The sequence below is a fragment of the Hylobates moloch genome, unplaced genomic scaffold (genome assembly GCF_009828535.3).
Source record: "Hylobates moloch isolate HMO894 unplaced genomic scaffold, HMol_V3 SCAFFOLD_5, whole genome shotgun sequence".
In the NCBI taxonomy this organism is placed as follows: domain Eukaryota; kingdom Metazoa; phylum Chordata; class Mammalia; order Primates; family Hylobatidae; genus Hylobates; species Hylobates moloch.
Window position 1 is genome coordinate 97,619,502 of NW_026652280.1, and position 26,174 is coordinate 97,645,675.

At 38.4% G+C, this 26,174-nt stretch overlaps 2 protein-coding genes across 3 annotated transcripts in view; both read left to right on the forward strand.

Annotated features, from left to right (window-relative positions):
• FCRL2 (Fc receptor like 2) overlaps positions 1–6,628 on the forward strand; it is a 31,195-nt gene extending 24,567 nt beyond the window's left edge. Inside the window, exons 8-12 of one of the 2 annotated variants that reach the window (XM_032151914.2) lie at positions 2,717–2,744; positions 3,422–3,507; positions 3,764–3,829; positions 5,462–5,490; positions 5,587–6,628. In XM_032151914.2, the coding sequence (XP_032007805.1) occupies positions 2,717–2,744; positions 3,422–3,507; positions 3,764–3,829; positions 5,462–5,490; positions 5,587–5,625 (248 nt within the window). In that variant the 3' untranslated portion in view covers positions 5,626–6,628. The remainder of the gene's footprint in view (positions 1–2,716; positions 2,745–3,421; positions 3,508–3,763; positions 3,830–5,461; positions 5,491–5,586) is intronic. The other variant, XM_032151915.1, reaches the window with a different exon arrangement.
• A 12,803-nt stretch (positions 6,629–19,431) lies between these two features.
• On the forward strand, positions 19,432–24,966 carry LOC131383573 (voltage-dependent anion-selective channel protein 1-like). Its single transcript, XM_058439720.1, is given in 4 exon segments — positions 19,432–19,786; positions 19,993–20,118; positions 20,121–20,234; positions 24,818–24,966. Coding segments are annotated over 4 exon segments (744 nt in total).
• The last annotated feature ends 1,208 nt before the right edge of the window (positions 24,967–26,174 follow it).

The window sequence follows — 26,174 nt, forward strand, 5'->3', positions numbered from 1 at the left end:
CAGAAAACCAGGAGGAGCAAGTCACATCTTATGTGGATGGTGGCAGGCAAAGAGATACGCTTGTGCAGGGAAACTGCTCTTTTTAAAACCATCAGCTCTTGTGAGTCTTATTCACTATCACGAGAACAGCACGGGAAGGACTTGCTCCCATGATTCAGTTACCTCCCACTGGGTACTTCCCACAACATGTGGGAATTCCAGATGAGATTTGGGTGGGGACACAGCCACACCATATCACTCCTATATAATTTTAGGCAAACAACAACAAAAACATAGTTTCTCCAAAGAGTGCTTGTTCATTAAGCAGCTTTCTGAATCTCAAAGTTAAAGCACTCACCTCCCACCCACTCAGCTTAGACCCTCTTCAGGCCAGCCTTCCGCAATATGGAAACGGTTCTGGCCAGGTGTTTCTCTCCTTCCTCGACTTGCTTCTGTTTTTGAAGCCCTCATGGTTGGCATTGATTTCCTCTGGCTCCAAAAAAGCTGACTCTCCAGGTTTGCTGGGTTGAGAAAATCGGCTCCTATTTTGGGGGTGTGTTTCTGGATTCTCCAGAGCCCCCAACTATGAACATTACCTACCTGCATCTTGTGATGCAGGTGATTCGTTTTTTTCCAGCTGAGCACTTAACATCTCTCTTCGGTTTCTAAGAATCTAAAGCCTTCTTCCTCTTCCCCTCCACCCTTATTTTGGAAGCCTATACCTCCTCAGGAAGTCCCCTTGGCCAGATTTTTAAATGGCTTCAAGCTATGCCTCTCTTCCACAGGGCTCAGATCCATCCACGAGAAACACTTGCACACCATTGCACCCACCTGTAAATATGCAGCTCCTGCCTCAGGCAGATGACCATATCTCCCCTGAAATGAATGTTCCTTTATCTGCTTTTCAGGGCTCCTTAAGATTCCTCAGGCATGTGTCCACACAGGGCACTCCTCCCCACACCAAACTGGCCTTAATATTGTCCTCCAATTGACTATAGGCTCCTCGTCTCCCTTTTCTTAGAGCATTTACTTTAGAAAACTTGCAATTGTAAATTCTTTCTCTGCCTCTTTGAGATATAAATCTTCTCTTAGCCTCTTGCCAGTTTTACAACGCAGAAATGTCTATCTCTAAGACTTGGGAGCCATCCCTTTGAAATGTAATCATCTAGAAAGATAGTGCCTGTATCTCCTGTATGGTAAAACTCTTAGAATTTATTATTTGATCTACCAATATTTCTTTCTAAATCTAGAATTCTGCTTTTATCTTTGTTAGTTATTGCCTTCTATTTTTGTTGGTTTTATTCTTTTGAACAAATTGGATATTTAGTCTTCCTTTTTTTTCTATATTTGTATACGTATTCAGTTGCTTAAGACTTGCTTCCTTTAAATTGACAAATTATAGACATATGTCAATTTTTTCATAGTTTTGTTATGAATTACCAGTTCCATTATGATCAAGGAATATTATTTGTACCATGTCGATTTTTGGAATATTTTGGAGGTTTTCTTTGTGAACCAATGTATCATCAGATTTTGTTATTATTCAAAAGTGCTTAGATAGTAGAACTATTTTTGAAGTCCATTTTAAAATAATTTCTTTAAGAAGGAATTGTTGGAAACATATACACTAATTTAATACATGTTTGAATATGACCGACTGCCCCTGACTTACGCTTTAATGACAGTTTGGCTTGGTAGACAATTCTGAGGTCATTCCTTTCCTTGAAGACTAAACAAGCTAATTATAAAGAAGTTTTACCTTCTCCTTGGCAAACTAAATCAAAGTTAATTTTCTAGCACTGTTTTCTGTAAAGCCTAACAAAGTTGAAATATTGGCTGAGCTACTAGCAGTATTTTCCATGATTGGCAAACTGCACCTAAACTGGGAGGACTTTGACCACGATTATATAAGCCTGATGGGAAGCACAACTGGGGTATCCCCAAGTGCAATGTAACTCTTGAAATTTAGCATATCTCTTGCAGTGGTGACCTCTGGAAGCTACACGCACACACTCATGGGTGTTACAAGCGATACTGATTTCTACAAAGCATGAAGCTTTTGAGCTGGGGTGGCCTCTATATACATCTATGTGGCATTGTTTCCTGAGGTATTAATGGAGGACTAGAAAATATCTCCTGGATCACTATGAGGATTCTCTTTAAAGACACAGCTGATACATCTATGCTAATATGCTACGTTTCTTGTTTTACATCTCTTCACAAAGCAAAATGGTGCAAGAGATGGCCTAGTTTGCCTTACGAATGTCAATATCCAGCTTAGCCCCAAGATCACTCCTAAAGACTAAGTGTTGCAAATATCAAACATTTAAAAATTAAGAATGGCTGCATAAAATCTAATACAGAGGAGCAATAAAATAAAATTAGTCATCAATGGTTAAAATATGTTATATATTAGGATAGTTAGAACAACATTGTACAGGTACATGAATAGACAGAGGCAATAGAACAGAATAGAAAATCAAGAAACATTTACCAGTGCATGAAGGGTTTGCTATTTGAAGTGGCATTTTAAATCAGTGGGGAAAAAAAGAATGAATTATTTTACTAACAACTAGTTGTGTTGGAATAAATAAGTAGCCATTTAGATGAAATACAATTGGATCACTCTTCTATATCCTATGTCTTACCAGCTGATTATATGTAGTTAAATCATGTCAAAATTTTAAGAGATAAAGCTTCCTTCTCTGAAATGAATTTTGTTTTATTTGCATTTCAGGAGAAAGTTCTGCCACAAATGAACCCAGGTGAGAACGCTTCCTAGTAAAAATTTTAATTCTAGAGGTCTCCTTCATTCAGTTTTAAATACCTACTGTACTCTGCTTGTACGCTGAGACTGAGGCTATGTAATTAACACGGTATCTTTCTGTAATACTCTTGTCTCTACTGCATTACATTTATGCCACCAGGGCACTGTCTTAAGGTGGTCCACATGATCCTTGGTGTTATCTTGTATAGGATTACATACATTTAAATTAATATATAAATTCATATATTCAAGATTATTGAATACCTATAATGTATAAGTAAGTTTTTGTTAGACATTTAGAGGAATGAACATACACACAAAATGTGTATTTCCTCCAGGGACATACTGTGCTATAGGTATGTAGTATATGTCCAGAAGGAGTGAGAGAGATAAAGTAATGAGAAAAAGGCAGGCAAAGTTTTATGACAGTTTATAATAAAAAAAGATTCTGGAGCACTATCATTGTCTTATTTATAACTTTTGAAAAAGCCAAAGATAAGGAACAGAAGTTTTGGCCATATCAAAGTAGATAGTCTATACAAAGGGCCATAAAATCACCCAAGCAGAGAGCCATGGCTGCAGGGCTTCTACCTGCTCTCTCCTCAGCCAGTCTCCCCTCTGTTCTCGCTCACTGCCCCGGGGACTCTATCATGCAGTTAATTCACTTTCTCACAGAGGGGCTTCCAGGCCATATCCTCAAGAGTTCACGTATTCAAGCCCAACCCCAGACATGGAGGAGCTGCAGCCAGTGTATGTCAATGGTGAGTGTCTCCACTGGGAGGGGCTCTGAGGCTGAGGCAGAAAAGAAAGAGGAGACAGGAGTGGAGACCATTATGTGGGTGGTGTAGCCACCCCAACCCCTGAGGCCCAGCCATTCCCCATAAATAAATGACTCTCTTGGAATCATGTTGGGGTTGAGAGGAAGGATATAATCATTAAGCCAGGAACTGGGAAGATGTGTATGAAGTGCGAACCCTTGGCCACCAACATCTGTGAACTCTTGTCTTCTCCCTGCAGTGAGCTCTGTAGATGTGGATGTGGTTTATTCTCAGGTCTGGAGCATCCAGCAGCCAGAAGGCTCAGGTGAGAAACTGCAAAGTGGTTCTTGTCATATGCATAGTCACAGGAAAGTGATGCATTGTATGCAATAGGGGCTTTATTTATTTATTTATTTATCTATTTTTGAGAAGGAGTCTTGCTCTGTTGCCCAGGCTGGAGTGCAGTGGTGCAATGTCAGCTCACTGCAATCTCTGCCTGTGAGCTGAGACAGGAAAATTGCTTGATTTTCCTCTCTCAGACTCCTGAGTAGCTGGGATGACAGTCATGCGCCACCACGCCCAGCTAATTTTTGTATTTTTAGTAGAGACAGGGTTTCACCATGTTGGCCAGGCTGGATTCAAACTTTGACCTCAAGTGATCCATCCACCTCAGCCTCCCAAAGTGCTGGGATTACAGGTGTGAGCCACTGCATCCGGCCAGCAATAGAGGTTTTAATACATCGCTTGCCCTTGATAGGAAATCTGTTGATCCAGAAGGGAGCAAGAGACACCTGGAGCTAGGCTCTTGTGAAGAAAGCAAACTTAAAAAAAAAAAATAGGGAGATGGTCTAATGAGTCTTCATTTGAATGGGGTAAGATAGTCAGGGAGAATCTAAGATTCAAGGCAAAAGAAGGAAATCAGGCAAGAGTGAGCATGTCTAAAGTCCAAGAGGAATACTCTCAGGTGAACAGGGTCATTAAAGTGTCTCTTTTGAAGGATCTGTAGTCTTCATATGGGATGGGAGGAATAACTGAATAAATCAACATGACCTAGAGAATTTTCACTTCGACATGTAGCTTTGCAGGAACTGCTGAGTTCTGCAGCAGTGCAGAGGAGTGTCCTTTAAATTTCTGCTTCAGTGCCCTTAAAACTACAACCCTTATACCAACAACCCTAAAAGCTGTCCTTTGTTCTGTGCTCCTGGTTGCCCCTGATGGAGCCAGTGGCTGTTGACAGCTTGGCTGATTTCCTGGTCAGTGGTCATCTAGCTACTCTCCTCTGAGCCTCTGAAGGTGGGTCCTCTGTCTGCATTGCTTGGATTTGCTACTTCAACTTCCTATAGGGAGTTGATTACCCTATTATTCTCTTTCTCTATCTGACCAGCCTAGCAGAATCAAAAAGTGCAGTCATTTTCCAAGCCCTCTAGTTGTAAATCTTCAAGGGAAGGAAAGGGATGTTATCTCACTATGCATACCTGGAAAAAGGGGAAAAGAAGCAGACATCACTAAGCAGCTCCTGCAACCAGATTCAAAATACTACGTGATTCAGAGTCTGTCTTCTGTTATCTATGCTTCTACTCCAATTTCCTTCTATGTAGTGAGGTGAACCACACATGGTTGGTTGTCTCAGGAACATAGAGAAAGAACAGGAAACAGCCCTGACAGAATGCTGTAACAGAGAAGTCAAGAGGAAAAAATTATAAAGACAATGACCTATGGGAAGTTGCATTAGAGAAAGGAAGCGCTTTGTTAGTAAGTGCTGGTGGAGGGCTTGGAAGATGGAGAGAGTCTTAGAAGGACTTCAGTATTAACAACTTTAAGAATGGATTTTACAGAACAGGAGAAAATGGGATTCCACATACTAAGCATAGTAGTTCTATACCCTGGGGCATAAAGTCTAGGAGTGTGGCCTAAGTAAGAATGCAACAGTTCAGAACTATTACTTTTTCCTTAACAGCAAACATCAGGACACTCCTGGAGAACAAGGTGAGCTAGACTCCTTGGAAGTTCTTCATCTTTCCTTCCTCCCCGTTATTTATTTTCTTGATCACTTTGGTCTTTATTCCTGTATGTCTCTCCCAGGACTCCCAAGTCATCTACTCTCCTGTGAAGAAATCATAACACGGAGGAATCAGAAGGGAAGATCAACAACAAGGATGGGGCATCATTAAGACTTGCCATAAAACCTTATGAAAATGCTTGAGGCTTATTACCTGCCACAGCCAGAACGTGCTTCAGGAGGCACCTCCTGTCATCATTTTTGTTCTGATCATGTTTCTTCTCCAATATCTTCTTTTACCTATTAATATTCATTGAACTGCTACTACATCCAGACACTGTGCAAAGAAATTATTTCTGCTACCTTCTCTTAAGCCATCAGTGTGTAAAGATTTGAGGGAAGAATGAATAAGAGATACAAGGTCTCACCTTCATCTACTGTGAGGTGATGAGAACAGGACTTGATAGTGGTGTATTAACTTATTTATATGCTGCTGGATACAGTTTGCTAATATTTCATTGAGAATTTTTGCAAATATGTTCATTGAGAATATTGGCCTGAAATTTTCTTTTCCGCTGTGTCTCTGCCAGAATATTTGTATCAGGCTGGTGCTGGCTTCATAGAATGAGTTAGGCAGGAGCCCTTCCTCCTTGATTTTTTGGCATAGTTTCAGCAAGATTGGTACCAGTTATTCTTTGTACATCTGGTAGAATTCAGCTGTGAATCCATCTGGTCTAGGGCTTTCGTGTTGGTTGGTAAGTTTTTTTATTACTAATTCAACTTCAGTGCTTGATATTGGTCTACAAGGGTTTCTGTCTCTTCCTGGTTCAATCTTGGGAGATTGTGTGTTTCCAGGAATTTAGCCGTTTCCTCCAGATTTTCTTCTTTATGTGCATAGAGTTGAGTGTAAACATAACTTACATGCACTGGGAAACCAAAAAATCTGTGTGACTTGCTTTATTGCAGCATTTGCTTGATTTTGGTGGTCTGGAACTGAACCTGCAATATCACCAAAGTATGCATATAGTTGCAAAAATGTGATTTTTGACACAGTAAATATGAGTATTTGCAATAAATTATGATATTACTTTTGTAAGTATATAGAATAAAATATAAATACTCTATGGATTTGATACTATCATATTTTCTTTTTTCTGTGAATGCACATTTTCCTTTTTTTTCTTTCTTGTAACTTATATTTTAGGTTCAGGGGGTACATGTGTGGGTGTGTTATATGGGTAAATTGTATGTCACAGGGGTTTGGTGTACAGATTATTTTGTTACCAAGGTAATTAGCATAGTACTCAATAGGGAATTTTTCTCTTTCTTTCTTTCTTTCTTTCTTTCTTTCTTTCTTTCTTTCTTTCTTTCTTTCTTTCTTTTTTCTTTCTTTCTTTCTTTCTTTCTTTCTTTCTTTCTTTCTTTCTTTTTTCTTTCTTTTTTTTGACAGAGTCTCGCTCTGTCACCCAGCAGCTCAGTGGCATGATCTTGGCTCACTGCAAGCTCGCCTTCTGGTTTCACACCATTCTCCTGCCTCAGCCTCCTGAGTAGCTGGGACTACAGGCACCCACCACCACGCTCGGCTAATTTTTTGTATCTTTAGTAGAGATGGGTTTTAACCATGTTATCCAGGTTGGTCTCGATCTCCTGACCTCATGATCTACCCACCTCGGCCTCCCAAAGTGCTGGGATTACAAGCGTGAGCCAATGCGCCCGCCCCTCAATAGGTTAATTTTTCAATCCTCACTCTCTCCTCACCCTCCACCCTCCAGTAGTGTCCCTGGGAAAGACCTTCTAGGCCCCAGCATCTATTGTTCTCTTCTTTTTCAAAGAAAAATTTTAAATTTTTGTGAGTATGTAGTATGTGTATATATTTATGGGGTACATGAGATACATAGTAAGTATATACATTTATGGGGTACATGAGATACATAGTAAGTATATACATTTATGAGGTACATGAGATGTTTTGATACAGGCATGCAATGTGTAATAATCACGCCATGGAGAATGGGGTATCCATACTCCCAAGCATTTATCCTTTGCATTTAAAACAATCCAGTTACATTATTTAAGTTATTATAAAATATAAAATTAAGTTATTACAGATTATAACTGTGCTATTAACAAATAGGTCTTATTCATTCTTTTTATTTTTTTCGTACCCATTAACCATCCCCACCTTGCCCAATATTGTTCCCTTCACTGTATGCATGTGATTTTTTTTTTAATTTTATGGCTGTGAATGCACATTTTCATTGGTATTTTTTCATTCAAAATTTTAGGTGCAATGTAATTCATCTTTATTTCTGAAAATATTTTACTGATCACTTTCATTTAAAAAAATTTCTGTGATCATAAGGCTCTGTGTTAAAACATTTCTTCTGCATTGAATTATCTTTAGAATTATTATAGGTACAAAACTGATCAAAACTATGGGAATAAATTGCAGATTTTTTCAAAAATTATTAAACATAAAAAGGTAAATTTTATTAAAATCCACCTCTTAATGACTCAGTGGAGTACTTTTTAACATTTTAGAATTGAAACATGTATCCATGAATAAATTTAGTCAACTGATTCACCAGACATTTATTGAAAATCTACAAGAACCAAGTGTTAGGGATATAGAATGTAAGTTTGCAAAAATCTCAACCCTTGATTCTATTTTAATTTTCTTTTTTACAGATGTCAGCACTGAGAAACCTTCACGTGAATAGATAGATTGGAATAAAAGGACTTTTTATTTTTAAAAAATAGAAGTTTTACACAATTTTTTAAAGACTTGTCTAAGGATCATTAATGTGTCTTTATCACTTAAAAACACCTTGTTGAACCCAAATACACATGAAACATTGAGAAAAATAAGAATACCCCAACCTGCTTGACTGTCCTCCTTAGAAGCACATTTAAACAGGGATCTCCTTTAACTGGCCATTGGTCCTGTCCAGTGATGGCTGTAGGTAGGCACCATGGCCATGCCTTCAGTATTCTGATAGCTGCTGGCTCCAGGGTTAATTGTAGGGATGAGGTTACCCCATTTTGTGATAACCCCATGGGACATCCCAACTTTCAGTCTCAGATGCTCAGAGATGAGAAATTAGGTGGTGGATGTTTAGGGTGCTTAATTCCTATGAAGGTCTTTCCCAGTGACACTCAAAGGTATTTCCATTTATTTGGTTCTATCTACATGAAATCTTATCAAAATTTCTGTTTTACATGTGTCATTGTGCTTACACACATTTCTCCTATTTTTTGTTTCTTTGGTCATTTTAATGGTAATATGAAAAGAAATTCAGCATGAAAATAAAAATAATAATGAGGATGATAATAATCTTGAAGCAAATATCTCTCTTCTTTATGATACTTTCTTTACTGTTTTTTTATTTATTAATTTTTTTTTGAGGCAGGGTTTTGCTCTGTCACCCACGCTGGAGTGCAGTGGCATGATCATAGCTTACTGTTTTGACCTCCTGGGCTCAAGTCGTCCTCCTGCCACAGACTTACAAATAGCTGGAACTACAGGCACATGCCACCATGCTCAGATAATTTTTAAAATATTTTTGTAGAGATGAGGGTCTCACAATGTTGCCCAGTCCAGTCTTGAACTCCTGGCCTCAAGTGATCCTCCAGCCTTGGCCTCCCAAAGTGCTGAGATTATAGACATGAGCCAGTGTTCATGGTCATAATTTGTTAAATTTATATAAATATTACATTTTTTCTCATCTTCACTGTCTATTCTGAACTGTAATTCTGTTCCATTATTTTGGTCTATCCATTCTTGGCAGCTATCATGCCAATTTTATTTTTAGAGTTTAAGATGTATTATTATATTATAGCTGATATTTCCTCGTTAGCCATTGTTAAAAATAATAGCTAGTAAAGTGAGTTTTGAGAGAAATTACTAAAGTGGGAGAAATTATTCTTCCTGATGTTAAGGATTATTATATAGCTACAGTAATAATGACAGGATGTTACTGGTGGAAGGATAGACACATAGGTGAGTGGAACAGAACACAGGACTCCAAAACAGACCTACACAAATATGCTCAAATGATTTTTGACAGTCTATAAAGCAATTGAAAGGAGGAAGGGTAATCTTTTCAATAAATAGTACTCAAGAAATTGGACATCCATAAGCAAAGGAAATGAACCTTAATCTAAGTCTCACATCTTATACAAAAATTAATTCAAAATGGATCACATACTTAAGTGTAACATGTAAAAATGTAACATGTAAAAAAAAAAAAGTGTAACATGTAAAAAAAATCTTTGGGATGACATAAGAATAGGTAAAGAGGTCTTAGAGTTGACACTAAAACAAAGAATAGAAAACATTTATCAAAGAAAAAGTCACTGAATTGGATCTCTTCAAAATTAAAAATCTTACTCTGTAAGAGATCCTGTTAATAGAATGAAAAAGCAATTTAAAGGTTTAGATAAAATATTTGTATCCAACATCCAACAAATGACTTGTATCTAGACATTATCAAGAGCTATCAAATGCAACAGTAAAAATAAACAATCCAATTTAAAAATGGACAAAACGTGAACACTCTCCAAAGAGGATTTAAATACAGAAAATAGATAATAAGCACATGAAAAGTTATTCAACATTAGCCATTAGATAAATATAAATTAAAATAACAATGAGAGATCATTACACATCTATCAGAATGGCTAAAATGAAAAATGGTAATCATGTCACCTTACAAGGAGATATGACATTCTCTAAGCATCCAAGACTGAAAGTTGGGATGTCCCATGGGATTATCAAAAAACGGGGTAACCTCATCCCTACAATTAATCCTAGAGCCAGTAGCTATCAGAACACTGAAGGCATGGCCATGGTGCCTAACTACAGCCATCACTGGACAGGACCAATGGCCAGTTAAAGGAGATCACTGTTTAAATGAGCTTCTAAGGAGGACAGTCAAGCAGGTTGGGGTATTCTTAGTTTTCTCAATGTTTCCTGACACTTGGATTAAACAAGGTGTCTTTAAGTGATAAAGATACATTAATGATCCTTAGACAAATCTTAGAAAAATTGTGTAAAATTTTTATTTTTTTAAGTAAAAAGTCATTTTATTCCAATCTACTTATTCTCATGAATAAGGTTTCTCAGTGCTGGCATACAAGGGATACTGGCAAGGAGACAAAGAACCTGGATCATTCATTCATTTCTGGTGAGAATGTAAAATGGTAACCACTCTGGAAAACAATTGGCATTTCCTTTTTAAACATGTATATACCATAAGAACCAGCAATCACACTCGTGAGCATTTATCCCAGAGAAAATGAAAATTTATGTTCATAAAAAATCTGTATATGTGTGTTTATAGAAGCTTTATTCATAATAACTAAAACCTAGAAACAACCTCAAAGTCCTTCACTGAATGAATAAACAAGTTTTGGTACATTGATACTATGGAATATTAGCAATAGAAAGAAACAAATTATTGATATACACAAAAATGGTTCTCAAGGAATATACTGAGTGAAAAAATCTATCTAAAAAGATTGCTTTCCACTTATTTCCATACTTCCATTAATATAACATTTTTAAATAACACAATTATATGGATGGAGAAGAGACCAGTGGTTGAAACCAGAGATTAAGAGTGGAGGAAGGCCAGCGTGACTGTGAACATGTAGCAAAAGAGAGTAGTCCTCTGGTGATGACAGTTATTTCTCCTGATCATTATGGTGGTCATTACATAAAGCTACACATGGGATAAAATTGCATAAAACTACACACACACACACACACATGCAAATTTACACACACACACACACACACACACACGAGTTTTAAAATCGTTTAAAATTTGAAGAAAATTTGTGGATGGTAACAATACCAGTTTTTTGGTTTTGATAGAGCTGTACTGTTATTCAAGATGTTCTCATAGAAAGATGCTGAGTTAAGCTTACACAGGACCTCTCTGTACATTATTTTGCAATTTCCTATGTGTATAGAATCATTTCAATATAAAAATTTGAATATTTACAATAATTATAACCATTCTAGATTATTTATTTTTTTCTGATGAAATTTAAAGTTATTCTATGTAGTTTGTACAGCATATGAAATAATTTTTGGGCAAATTAAATATAAAACCCAAGCCCACAGTCACCTATGTCATTACCATTGGTGAACTATCTTTGTCAGGGGAGGGAATTATACAATGGTTAAGCAAAGAGGCATTGTGGTTAAAATTCTGATCGCTGTCTCTGAAAGTTATTTGATTAGAGATCCTCATTTCTCAGCTTTTTGAAACTTCTTATACTGAATTTGAAGTATGAGTAATAATTGTGCATATTTTATGTAATAACCACTTATATTGTGCTACTTACATGCCAGAGGCTAGGCAATTTACAAATATTTATTAAATCTCTATAATTATTCTATTGGTTATTCCCCCATTTATAGTTGAGGAAACTGAGAGATAGGGACATTAAGTAGTTTGCTCAAGAATATGCAATTGGGTTTTTGGACAAGATTCTCAGACTCAGCCAAGAAGCACCACTACCACTGAGAGAGGACAAATTATTGAGTAAATCAGCATAATTTGGTCAGATCTATGGAGAGAAAATGTCAAGAGTGGATAAAGAGGTGACACTGAAGCAGATGCTGAAGGAGGAAGCTGGGAACCCTGTGTGAGGTATCTGAACACCAGAGTTAACTCCTGGCCCCAGTGGCTCCTGGGAAATGGATGTGCAGGAGAACTGAGAGATGGCTTACTCTCACTGTGGACCTCTGAGTCACTAGTTACAGGGGGCCTTGTGTCCCCCATTTACACGTGAACTGTCAGGGGGATCTCCCCAGGGAGCAGAGACAGACTTCAGAAGATACAAAGCCTGGGAGCAGCCTTTGTGCATTGGGCAGCTCCAGCAGAGCATAGCCATAGGCTCCAATCCCTCTGGGCTCCCCATCACCCTCCAGCAGGCAATGGCCTCAGCTGATGGCTGAGCCAGGGAGAGAGTAAGACCAGTGACCCTGTGGGACCAGGGTTTGTTTGTTCTGCAAGCCCTTCTGCCCAGTGGCTCCTTCCAGGAGCCATGCCCTGCTAGCCACCTCACAGTAGTGGGTGTATGCTGCAGCTTCTATAGCCCAGCCTGAGTGTTCTGCTCCACCTGAGTAATTTTCCAGTGACCTGGGAGCACATTGGATTCTCCAGTGCAGCTGAAGCCTGACCCTGAGCTGCAGGATGTCCTGGCATCCCCAGGGCTGTGGTGCACAGCGAAGATCTCTGGCTGGAACTGAAGTAGGGAAGGAGTCCCCACTTTCAGAGCACTGACAGGGGCAGGATGCATGAGTCCCTGGGCTGAGTCAGGAATGAGGCATGCCTCTCTTCACAGGGCTGGTTCAGAAAAGGTATAGCCTATCTTCCTGTCAGGGCCTCTGCCCAAAAGAGCACACACAGCCTGGAACACTTAACAAAAGAAATGTCACATGGTGCCAGTGACCAGAGGGGGCTCCCCCAAAGCCCAGGAATGTACTTAGTGAGCGAGCAATCTCCCCCCACCTCCCACTGCAGAGCATGTCTGCAAATATGAGAAAGTACCAAAGAGCCCTGTGGCTGGTTATTATCCTAGCTACCAGCCATTACTCTCTGTGCCATCTACTGAATTGCAGCTCAAATGACAAGACCAAAAATTACCCTGCTTATATATACACTTGTGAAGCCAAGTGCAAGACTTTACCACGCATAAAGATCCTATACAGAGCCCTGCCCCCATGAAAGCACCCAGAAATGAAGCCAACTGACTATATCCAACTTACACCACAGTTAAGGAAACACCAACCTTCCCGGATTAGAAAGAAATAGCACAAGAACTCTGTCAATTCTAAAAGCCGGAATATTCCCTGATACGGTTTGGCTGTGTCCCCACCCAAATTTCTTCTCCAGTTGTAGCTCCCATAATTCTCATGTGTCGTGGGAGGGACCTGACGGTAGGTAATTGAATCATGGAGGCAGGTCTTTCCTGTGCTGTTCTTGTCATAGCGAATAAGTCTCATGAGACCTGATGGTTTTATAAAAAGGTGTTCTCTGCACATGTTCTCTTTGCTTCCTGCTATGTAAGACATGACTTTGCTCCTCATTCACCTTCTGCCATGATAGTGGGGCCTCTCCAGCCACGTGGAACTGTCAGTTAATTAAACCTCTCTCCTTTATAAATTGCCTAGTCTCAGGCATGTCTTTATTAGCCAGGTAAGAACAGACTAATACCTCTCCTTACCTCCAAATTAGTCCACTCATTTGGAGCTTCCCAACAATGGTTCTTAACCATTCTGAAATAATTGAAATGACAGACATAGAATTCAGAATCTGAATGGCAAAAAAGCTCATCAAGATTCAGGAATGCGTTGAAATCCAATCCAAGAAATCCAAGGAATCCAGTAAAATGATCCAAGGGCTGAAAGAAGAAATAGTAACTTTAAGAAAGAGCCAAACTGAACATCTAGAGCTGAAAATTCACTGCTAGAATTTTGTAACATAATTGGAAGTATTTACAGCAGAATAGAACATGCTGAGGAAAGAATCTTAGAGCTCAAAGATCAGTTCATCGAACCAACTCAGTCAGACAAAAAGAAAAAAGAATTTATAAAAATGAACAAAACCTCTGAGAAATATGAGATTATGTAAAGATACCAAAATCTATGACTCATTGGCATACCTGATAGAGAAGGAGAGAGAATAAGCAACTTGAAAAATATATTTGAGGATATAGTTCGTGAAAATTTCGCTAATCTTGCTAAAGAGATTGATGTGCAAATCCAAGAAATACAGAGAACCTTGACTAGACATTATGCAAGATGACCATCCCCAAGGCACATAGTCATCAGATTCACCGAGGTCAATGCAAAAGAAAAAAATCTTTTTTTTTAAATTATACTTTAAGTTCCAGGGTACATGTGCAGAACGTGAAGGTTTGTTACATAGGTATACACGTGCCATGGTGGTTTGCTGCACCCACCAACCCGTCATCTAATTTAGGTATTTCTCCTAATGCTATCCCTCCCCTAGACCCCCACCCCCTGACAGGCCCCAGTGTGTGATGTTCCCCTCCCTGTGCCCATGTTTTCTCATTGTTCAACTCCCACTTATGAGTGAGAACATGTGGTGTTTGGTTTTCTGTTCTTGTGTTAATTTGCTGAGAATGATGGTTTCCAGCTTCATCCATGTCCCTGCAAAGGACATGAACTCATCCTTTTTTATGGCTGCATAGTATTCCATGGTGTATATGTGCCACATTTTCTTTATCCAGTCTATCATTGATGGGCATTTGGGTTGGTTCCAAGTCTTTGCTATTGTGAACAGTGCTGCAATAAACATACATGTGCATGTGTCATTATAGTAGAATGATTTGTAATCTGCTGCTATAAACATACATGTGTATATGTCTTTTTCACATAATGACTTATTTTCCTTTGGGTAGATACCCAGTAGTGGGAATGCTGAAATTAAAGGTAGATCTACTTTTAGTTCTTTTTTTTTTATTATACTTTAAGTTTTAGGGTACATGTGCACAACGTGCAGGTTTGTTACATCTGTATACATGTGCCATGTTGGTGTGCTGCACATATTAACTCGTCATTTACATCAGGTATATCTCCTAATGCTATCCCTCCCCCGCCCGCCACCCCACAACAGTCCCCGGTGTGTGATGTTTGCCTTCTTGTGTCCATGTGTTCTCACTGTTCAATTCCCACCTATGAGTGAGAACATGCGGTTTTTTGTTCTTGCAATAGTTTGCTGAGAATGATGGTTTCCAGCTTCATCCGTGTCCCTACAAAAGACATGAACTCATCATTTTTTATGGCTGCATAGTATTCCATGGTGTATATGTGCCACATTTTCTTAATCCAGTCTATCATTGTTGGACATTTGGGTTGGTTCCAAGTCTTTGCTATTGTGAATAGTGCCACAATAAACATACGTGTGCATGTGTCTTTATAGCAGCATGATTTATAATCCTTTGCGTGTATACCCAGTAATGGGATGGCTGAGTCAAATGGTATTTCTAGTTCTAGATCCCTGAGGAATCGCCACACCAACTTCCACAATGGTTGAACTAGTTTACAGTCCCACCAACAGTGTAAAAGTGTTCCTATTTCTCCACATCCTCTCCAACACCTGTTGTTTCCTGACTTAGCACTTTTAGTTCTTTAAGAAATCTCCATACTGTTTTCCATAGAGGTTGTACTAATTTACATTCTCACCAGCAGCGTATAAGTGTTCCCTTTTCACCACATCCATGCCAACATCTATTATTTTTTGACTTTTTAATAATGGCCATTCTTGCAAAAATAAAGTGGCATCTCATTGTGGTTTTAATTTGCATTTTCCTGATGATTAGTGATGTTGATCATTGTTTCATATATTTGTTGGCCTTTTGCATATCTTCTTTTGAGAAATGTCTATACATGTCATTTGCTCACTTTTTGATGAGATTATTTGTTTTCTTTTCTTGCTGAATTGTCTGAGTTCCTTGTAGTTCTAAATATTAGTCCTTTGTCAGATAGATAGTTTGCAAATATTTTCTCCCAGTCTGTGAGTTGTCTGCTTGCTCTGATGATTATTGCTTTTGCTGTGCAGAAGCTTTTTTAGTTTAATTAGGTCCCATTTATTTATCCTTGTTTTTGTTGCATTTGCTTTTGAGATCTTAATTATAAATTCTTTGCCTAGGTCAATGTCCAGAAGAGTTTTTCCAAGGTTATCTTCTAGAATTTTTATGGTTTCAGGTCTTAGATTAAGTCTTTGACTCATCCTGAGTTGATTTTTGTATAAGGTGAGAGACAGGGATCCAGTTTTATTCTTCTACACGTGGCTAGCCAGTTTTCCCAGCACCATTTATTAAATAGGGTGTCCTCTCTCCAATTTATGTTTTTGTATGTTTTGTTGAACATCAGTTCATTATAAGCATTTGGCTTTATTTCTGGATTTTCTGTTCTGTTCCATTGGTTATGACGTGCCTACTTTTATACCAGTGCCCATGCTGTTTTAGTAACTATAGCTTTGTAGTATAAATTCAAGTCTTGTAATACCTCCAGATTTGTTCTTTTTGCTTAGAATTGCTTCGGCTATTAGGGCTTCTGTTTGTTGTTCCATATGAATTTTAAGATTTTTTTAATTCTGTGAAAAATGGTGATGGTATTTTGATATAATTTGTATGAAATCTGTAGGTGACTTTGGGCAATCACAAAATTGTGAAAATAACCATTCTTCCAATCCATAAGCATGGGATGTATTTCCATTTATATGTGCCATCTATGATTTCTTTCAGCAGTATTTTGTAGTTCTTCTTGCAGAAATCTTCCACCTCCTTGGTTAAGTATATTACTAGGGTTTGTCACTATTGTTGCTGTTTGTTTGTTTTTACAGCTATTATAAAAGGGATTCCATTTTTTATTTGATTCTCAGCTTGGTTGTTGTTGGTGTATAGCAGTGCTATGAATTTATGCCATTGATTTTGTAACCTGAGACTCTATGTCTTAAATTATACTAGTGCCCTGAAGATGTGGAAGCTGCAGTGAAAGTAATAAATACTGGAGATGCCGAACATCTGAAAAATGAAGAGTGCTAGGTAGTGCACAATGCATATGTTAGAAAGTTCCTTGTGAGCATAAAATAAAGCATGGGTTATAGTGTTGTTGGGAAAGGTGTGGCTTTTGGGGATATATTAAATATGGGAGAAGGAATTTGAAAAAAAACAGGGAAGTAGGGTATGGACGGGTGCCAAAAAACCCTCAGAATTACAGAGTGAAAAAAGATGACGTACTGCTCTGTGCTCACTTTTCATTCTTCTCTCTCTTGCAGCTTCATTCAGTGGACAATTTGCTATGTTTCCCTGCTGGTCCTTCCTCATAGATTTTCAGTAACACTGTCCTTCTGACAGGACAGTGTCAGGAGGCATAGGGATGCTGTCTCAGACATGTGAGGCTGAGAACTCTCAGATATGCAAATGTTCAGTGGTTTCCTCAGGCCCTGATTGTTCTGCTTTCACATACACCTGCTCTGAAAATACACAGTTTTTCTGGTTAGGCAGACACTGTCTGGTCTTTTAAAGCCCTCTAATCGGCCAGGCGCGGTGGCTCAAGCCTGTAATCCCAGCACTTTGGGAGGCCGAGGCAGGCGGATCATGAGGTCAGGAGATCAAGACCATCTTGGCTAACACAGTGAAACCCCGTCTCTACTAAAAATACAAAAAAATTAGCCAGGTGTGGTGGGGGGTGCCTGTAGTCCCAGCTACTCAGGAGGCTGAGGCAGGAGAATGGCATAAACCCGGGGAGGCAGAGCTTGCAGCGACAGAGCGAGACTCTGTCTCAAAAAAATAAAATAAAATAAAAATGAAAGTAAAAAAGCCATCTAATCCTGTTTCAGCCCACAGATTTATTTTGTTTTACTTGCACTTTTTTGCATTAATAAACTTATATTTGTTGACCAGATGGCTTCAGGCTCTTACTATTAAACTGTACCTTGGAAATACCAAATAAACAAGAGACAAACTTTCGCCTATCAAAAAAATTGTAAAACTGTCATAAATACATAAGGAAACAAATACAGGGAAGCAGAAGCTGCTTAGAGAGGAAGAGGCAAATTAGAGGTAAGGGAATGCTTTCTGAATGAGATCTTTTCTGTCTCCCAGATTTTTCCGAGCTGATCATTTCCTATCCCAGCAGGGCAATTATTCTACCAACCAGTGGTAATGGAATAATTACTAGGGCAGTATTAGAACCCAGCCACTGTGGGAAGCAGATAGCAATAGGCACAAGTGTACTGCTCCCAAGAGTTCCTGTCTCACCACCATACACAGCGGGGTGAGCAACCAGGGAATGACTGTGTCCAGCTAGAGCTCTAGAGGTTTTCTGCCTGAGACTAATCCTCAACACTCCCTCAACACACCAAATCATGACAAGTTAAATAACAGCCAACGAGAGATAATAAATATGAAAATTATAATTGTCAAAATAAGTACCTGACAGGTGAACTGATTAGCATACAGAATAATACTAAAGAAAAAAACATAGTGAGCTGGAAGGCCAGGAAAAACTCTCCTAAAAATACCAAGAAAAGGTACAGAGAAGGAGAGTATACAAGTTAAGAAATATGAATGATGGCGTAGGAAGTGTCAATATCTGTATGATTCATGTACTGCATACAGGTACAAATAAGAGAAGAAAACTTATGGAAAAAATAATAACCCCAAATTTTACAAAATCAGAGAAAGACTAAAGATTTCACAATGAAAAGTATCATAATTTGCTAACTGAATTGATTTTAAAAACCTAAATATTAAAGTAAAATTTGGGAATATTAATGACCAAGGAAAAATTTTGAAATACTAAAGAACATAAAGCATTATCTATAAGTCACAGGAATGAGAATAGCCTAAGACTTCTTAATAATAACATTAAATTTAAGAAGTCAATGGAAAATGTTTTCAAAGTGTTCAAAAAAAAAGGCAAACCTATTATTTTATATCTATCTAGACTTTAATTGTGAGGGTGAATGAAAATTTTTTCTTTGGTATTACAGCCCTCAAAATCTTAACACACAAACGTGCATGCACACACACACACACACATGCAAACCACTAAAAACACGAAAAATAAATGCAGAAATAGGCCACAAGATAGGGAAAGTGAGTTTGAATAAATAAAATAATAAAATTTTGTTGTTTAAACAATGAAAAACACACATGGAAAGAAGTAAAATAAAATTCTATTATTTAAACTCAAGAATGATAATGTGATTGAAGAGTGGGGAGGAAGTTATTTTGAAGACATGTAAATTAATGTTGTTATTCATCTTAGTAAGTGAGTAATTACCACCAGACATAAGAATAGAATGACCTTCAAAGCAGCATAGGAAAATCCACCCCCTTACCCTGTTGAGCCTCCTGTGGCTGCCACTGAGCGGAATATGGCTGTCCCTCCCATGTACACTGATCTTGACAAATGTATCAGGGATGTCTTCACCAAGCGGTATGGATTAGGATTAATAAAGCTTCATTTGAAAACAAAATCTGGGAATAGACTGGATGTTACAAGCTCAGGCTCAGCCAATCCTGAGGCCACCAAAGTGACAGGTAGTCTGGAAACCAAGAACAGATGGCTCAAATATGGCCTGACATTTACAGAGAAGTGGAATACTGACAAGACACTAGGTGCAGAGTTACTGGAGAAGATGAGAATTTTATATGGACTAAAGCTGACCTGTGATTCAGCCTCCTCACCTAACACTGGGGGCAAAATGTTAAAATCAAGACAGGGTGCAAGTGAGAGTACATCAGCCTGGGCTGCAATGTGGATTTTGACATCTCCAGGCCTTTCATCCAAGGTGCTCTCATGCTGAGTTACAAGGACTGGCTGGCTGGATACCAAATACATTTTGAGATCAAAGAGTCCCAGGTGACCTAGAACGACTTTTTGTGGTTGGCTTCAAGACTGATGAATTCCAGCATTACACTAATATAAATGACAGTGTTTGGCAGCTCCACTTACCAGAAGGTGAGCAAGACTTTGGAGACCACTGTCAATCATGCACGGACAGCAAGAAACAATAACACTTGCTTTGGAACAGCAGCCAAGTAGCACATAGATCCGACAGCTTCTTCTCAGCTAAAGTGAACAACTCCCCTGAGAGGTTTAAGATACATTCAGACTCCAAAGCAGTTATCAAACTAATTCTGCGAGTCCTGAGAGATGACAAAAACATCAATGCTGGTCTAAAACGAGCTTGGTTTAAGACTGGATTTTTTTTTTTTGAGATGGAGTCTCACTTTGTTGCCCAGTCTGGAGCGCAGTGACACTATCTCGGTTCACTACAGCCTCCACCTCCTGGGTTCAAGCGATTATTGTGCCTCAGCCTCCTGAGTAGTTGGGATTACAGGCATGCACCACCATGCCCAGCTAATTTTTGTATTTTCAGTAGAGATGGGGTTTCACCATGTTGGTCAGGCTGGTCTTGAACTCCTGAGGCTTCAAAATGTGGATTACATCATGAGCCACCACACCACCTAAGATGGAATTTTTTTTTTTTTTTTTTTTTTTTTTGAGACGGATCTTTAGTGGCGCGATCTCGGCTCACCGCACCTCCACCTCCTGGGTTCACGCCATTCTCCTGCCTCAGCCTCCCGAGTAGCTGGGAATACAGGCGCCTGCCAACACGCCCGGCTAATTTTTTGTGTTTTTAGTAGAGACAGGGTTTCACCGTGTTAGCCAGGATGGTCTCGATCTCCTGACCTCGTGATCCGCCCGCCTCAGCCTCCCAAAGTGCTGGGATTACAGGCTTGAGCCACCGCGCCCGGCTTGGAATTTTAAGCATAAATCAATACTATATAATCATTTAATTTTAAAGTATTGTGCAACATAGCTACCTTCAAAATTTAATGTACCCTCTTATGTTGTATGTCTAGGATTCAAGTAGTGCTAGGTATCATGATAAATCTCTAGGTTAAAGATACTTGATCTTTAAGATGTTACCTTTTCAGAGGTATAGAAGGAATCTGATTCCCAAAAGGTCCTTTCAGTTAGAAATTTGGGAGGAATTAGTGGTCCCTCTAGAGATGTCTGTTGTTTTTTTTTTTTCCATTTAGAAACAGCTGCAAGTGGAAACTGATAACATGTAGGCACTTTGTAAAATCACATTGAGTAAATGAACTTGTGACTTCTTGAGAATTGAACTTTGGTTTCCTATCCCAATGAGAGACTCATTGCTTGAAGTGGTGTACAAATATATCTGAGGGACACTTTTTTAGATGTATATTCGTGGTCTATTTCCACTCTACTCTATCACCTCTTTTATACCAAAAGTAGTTTGCAGGGTGTGGTAAGTTATTTCCTTTGTGCCATTTGTGGGTAGCAAGGGTGATGAAGCCAATTATTCCAGACTGATATGATTTAGATCTGTGTCCCTACAAAATCTCATGTAATCCCTAGTGTTGGAGGTGGGGCCTAGTGGGAGGTGATTGGATAATGGGATGAAATGCTTATGAATGGTTTAGTAATATCCCCTTGGCATTATATAGTGAGTGAGTTCTCATGAGATATGGTTGTTTAAAAGTGGTGGCACCTTCCCTGCCTCTTTTTCTTGTTCCTGCTCTGGCCACGTACGAAATGCCTGCTTTCCCTTCACCTTCCTCCATGACTGAAAGTTTCCTGAGACCTCCCCAGAAGCAGAAGCTGCTATGCTTCCTGTACAGCCTGCAGAACCATGAGCCAATTAAATCTCTTTTCTTTATAAATTACTCAGTATCAAGTATTTCTTTATAGCAATGCAAGAATGGACTAATACAGAAAATTGGTACCAAGAAGTGGGGCATTGCTATAAAGATACCTGGAAATCTGGAAGCAGCTAATAGTAACTGACAGAGTTTAGAAGAGTGTGGAGGGCTCAAAAGAAGACTAAAAGAGGAGGGAAAGTTCAGAACTTCTTAGAGCCTTGTTAAATTGTTGTGACCAAAATGCTAATAGTGATATGGGTAATGAAGTCCAGGCTGAGGAGGTCTCAGATGGAGATAAGAAACTTATTGGGAACTGGAGAAAAGGTCACTTTTGTTATGCATTAGCAAAGAACTTGGAGGCATTGTGCCCCTGCCCTAGGGATCTGTGGATCTTTGAACTTGAGAGTGATGATTTAGGGTATCCAGCAGAAGAAATTTCTAAGAAGGAAAGTATTCAAAATGTGGTCTGGCTGCTTCTAACAGCCTAATGTAAAACTGGGACTTATATTTAAAAGGGAAGCAGAATATGAAAGTTTGGAAAATTTGCAGCCTGGCCATGTGGTAGAAAAGAAAAGCCCATTTTCAGGGGAGGAATTCAAGCACGCTGCAGACATTTGCATAAGTATAAAGGAGTCAAGTGCTGATAGCCAAGACAATGGGCAAAAAGCCTCCAAGACATTTCAGAGAACTTCTTGACAACCCCTCCCATCACAGGCCCAGAGGCCTAGAAGGACTAAATGGTTTTGTGACCTAGGGTCCAGACCCTGCTGCCCTGTGCAGCCTTGGGACATTGCTGTCTGCATCCCAGCCACTCTAGCTTCAGCCATGGCTCAAAGGGCCCCAGATACTGCTTGGGCCACTGCCTCAGAAGGTGCAAACCATGAGACTATGCAGCTTCCACATGGTGTTTAGCCTGTGGGTACATTCTTCCAGAGTGCAAGAGTTGAGTCATGGGTGCCTCCACCTAGATTTCAGAGGATCTTTGGAAAATCCTGGTGTTCAGGCAGAAGCCTGCCATAGGGGTGGAGCCCTCATGGAGAGATTTTACTAGGGAAATGTGGAGGAGAAATGTGGGGTTGGAGCCTCCACACAGGGTCCCCACTGGGGCACTGCCTAGTGGAGCTGTAAAAAGACACCCACCATCCTCCAGACTCTAAAATGGTAGATCCACTGACAGCTTACACCATGCTGCAGGTAAATCTGCAGGCACTCAATGCCAGTCCATAGAGTAGCTGTGGGGGCTGAACACTGAAAAGCCACAGGGGTAGAGCTGTCCAAGGCTTTGGGAGCACATTCCTTGCACCAGCATGCCCTGGAGGTGAGGCATGCAGTCAAAATAGATTGTTTTGGAGTTTTAACATTTAATGACTTCCCTGATGGCTATAGCCCCTTTCTTTTGTCTAATTTATCCCTTTTGGAATGGGAGTATTTACCCAATGCTTATACCTCCCATTGTATCTTGAAAGTAACTAACTTTTTCTTCTCTTACAGTCTCATAGGTGGAAGGACTAGGCTTGTCTGAGATGAGAATTTGGACTTTGTACTTTTGAGTTAATTTTGGAATGAGTTATAACTTTGGGGGTCTGTTGGGAAGGTATGATTGTATTTGACAATGTGAGAAGGACATGAGATTTGGGAGGGACCAGGGGTGAAATTATACAGTTTTGATCTGTGTCTCGACCAAATCTCATGTTGAAATGTAATCCTCAATGCTGGAGGTGGGGCCTGGTGGGAGGCAGTTGGATCATGGCAATGGTTTCTAATGGCTTAGTGGTTTAGCATCACCCCCCTAGTGTTGTTCTCGTGATTGAGTTCTCAGGATATCTGGTTGTTTAAAAGTGTGTAGTACCTCCCCTGTCTCTCTCTTCCTTCTGCTCTAACCATCTGAAACATCTCGCTCCCCCTTTGCTGTCCATTATAATTGAAAGCCTCTTGAGGCCTCCCCAGAAGCAGAAGCCATTATGCTTCCTGCAGAACTGTGAGCCAATGAAAGCTCTTTTCTTTATTAATTAGCCAGTCATGGGTATTTCTTTATAGCAATGTACAAACAGACCATTACAAAGACTTAATTTCCTCTCAAGTTGTAGTTTTATTGTCCTTGCATCAGAGAATGAAATAGCTTCCAAAAACACTAAATGCAAGCCTGGAAGAGTCTCTGTGGCTGTAATCACACTGAAAATCTAAAGTGGACTTCTGCTACATTCTTAATAACTTATATTCTTAACAGTTTAATGAGTGTGGTTTAGAGTCTTCCATTTTGTGTGGAATTAGATTCTCCCCTTCAAATGCTATAATTAATGTCACTTAAATAAAATTTAAATAAAATATTAAAAATTCAAAGTCTATAATAAAAACTGGCAGGCATAGGTAAACATTTTTAAATAGGTAAACAGAAATGACCAAATAAAGCAGCAGAAATTAGGTCCCATTAGCCTAGTAATTACAATACTGTAAATGAGTTAAACTTAACAATAATAAAGCATAGACTTTTAGATTGTATTTTCAGAAATCCAACAACACATTGAGAAACATATCTATAACAACACTAAACAAACAAATAATATCAATTTAGTTTGATATAATTCAATTGAAATAATACTATTTGGGGTACTACTTCTAATTGAAGCTATTTTTGCCTCTCATTTTACCATAAAAATGAATGTCATGGTAATAAAATTCTCCCAGAAATTTAAGCAGGTTCCATGGTTTTTCTTACGTAATAGGTAAGGTAAATATTTAACTCTCAATTGGCTAATTAGGACATTAAGTTCAAGTCATTAACCAAAATTTGAAACTTCCTTTTCTCTCAGCCTAAGTTTATTTTATGCCAAAAACCTACAGTAAAAACAGAGTATGAAATGTGCTTAATTTCAGCTCTTTTCTCCATTTTGCCCCTCTAGCTGGCATCAACAACTTTTGGCATAGGAAGGCAGGATTAGAAAAGCTTAGGTTTCTGTTGACATGACGTAGGCATACAGGTATTTAAAACTGTTGTCTTTCCTTTTTTTGGAGGCTCTAATTGGTAGAAAGCTCTCTCCCAGGCCCATCATCAAAACATTTAATCTGCCCTTTCTTTCCCTTTAGATTTTCTCAGAAAGGAGTCAGATAAGAGTCCACTGTGCTCTTCTGAATACAAGAAACACATTTCAACTCTAAAGAGTATCAGACCCAAGGCAAGGGAAGTATCGACCCAAGGCAAGGGAAGTATCACCCCAAACCAGTCCTCTTGGTAGTGGGGATAAGGGAAAGAAATCCAGTACAAAAACTCTGCCCAAGGAAGTACATTTAACAATCTCTTTTTTCTCTCTCCGAACCCTTTTATATTCCTTAAGCAGATGAGGAGTTTAGGAGTCATGGAACATATCAGAATATAATTTAAAAGTCACATATGGATATTTGCCATCTTATTGTGAAAATTAACAACTATTGAATCATGATATCTCATCAAAACTTTTATTTTAACCACTTGTTATACATTTAAAACACCCAGAAAAGTTGAATAAAAAATATAAGGAACCAATATTCAAAGTAAATATTAGTCCAAAAAACATCATATATCATGCTTATACACTCATGTAACAATATAGTCTCCAAACATACAGTAACAAGTCAGAACTACAGGAGAAGAAAATTTAAATCAACAATTGGCATTGAAGATTTTACTGTAACCCTTCTGGAAACCAATAGATAAAATAAAGCTAAACAAAAGTATAGATATGAGTAATAAATTCAAATACAGATAAATTTATGTGGAACCAAAAATTCACTTTGTTTAGGAGTACACATGGAGCATTCAAATGAGTCAATTATAAATTCAATAAAAAGCTAACAATATATGTTTTTAAACCATAATGCAATAAATTCAAAATTGATTAAAGAAGGTAGTAAAAATAGTCTTATATCTGCAAAAGGAAAAAAATTATTCAAAATTATACTTTAATTAAAGAGGAAATCATAAAGAATATTATAAAATACAAGAGAATGATAATAAAAGTGTGATGTGAAAAAATATAGAATACAGCTAGAGAAAGACTTAGAGGAAATTTTATTGAATTAATTCACAATTATTTATTGAATTAATAAGAAAAGAAAAATTAAAGTCAAGAAACCTACCATTGAACTCAAAAAGCTTGTAAATGGAACTACAGAATTCTTCCCTCCAAAAAGGGATGGAATAGTAAAGAAATAACAAAAAATAATAGAATACTAAAAAAGAGCTCAAAAGGAGAACCAGCAAAACCAGTCGCTGTTTCTATAAAAAGACTAATGAAATTAACAAACACCTAGCAAGACTAATTAAGAGAAAAGAAAAAGAAAAAATGCAGGTAAAAAATTACCATTTAATAAAATATTAGAAATTTAATATTTAAAAATTAAAATTTTTAAAATTTAAAATGTAATATTAATATTAAAAATTACCCTTTAATAATATTAAAGGTTA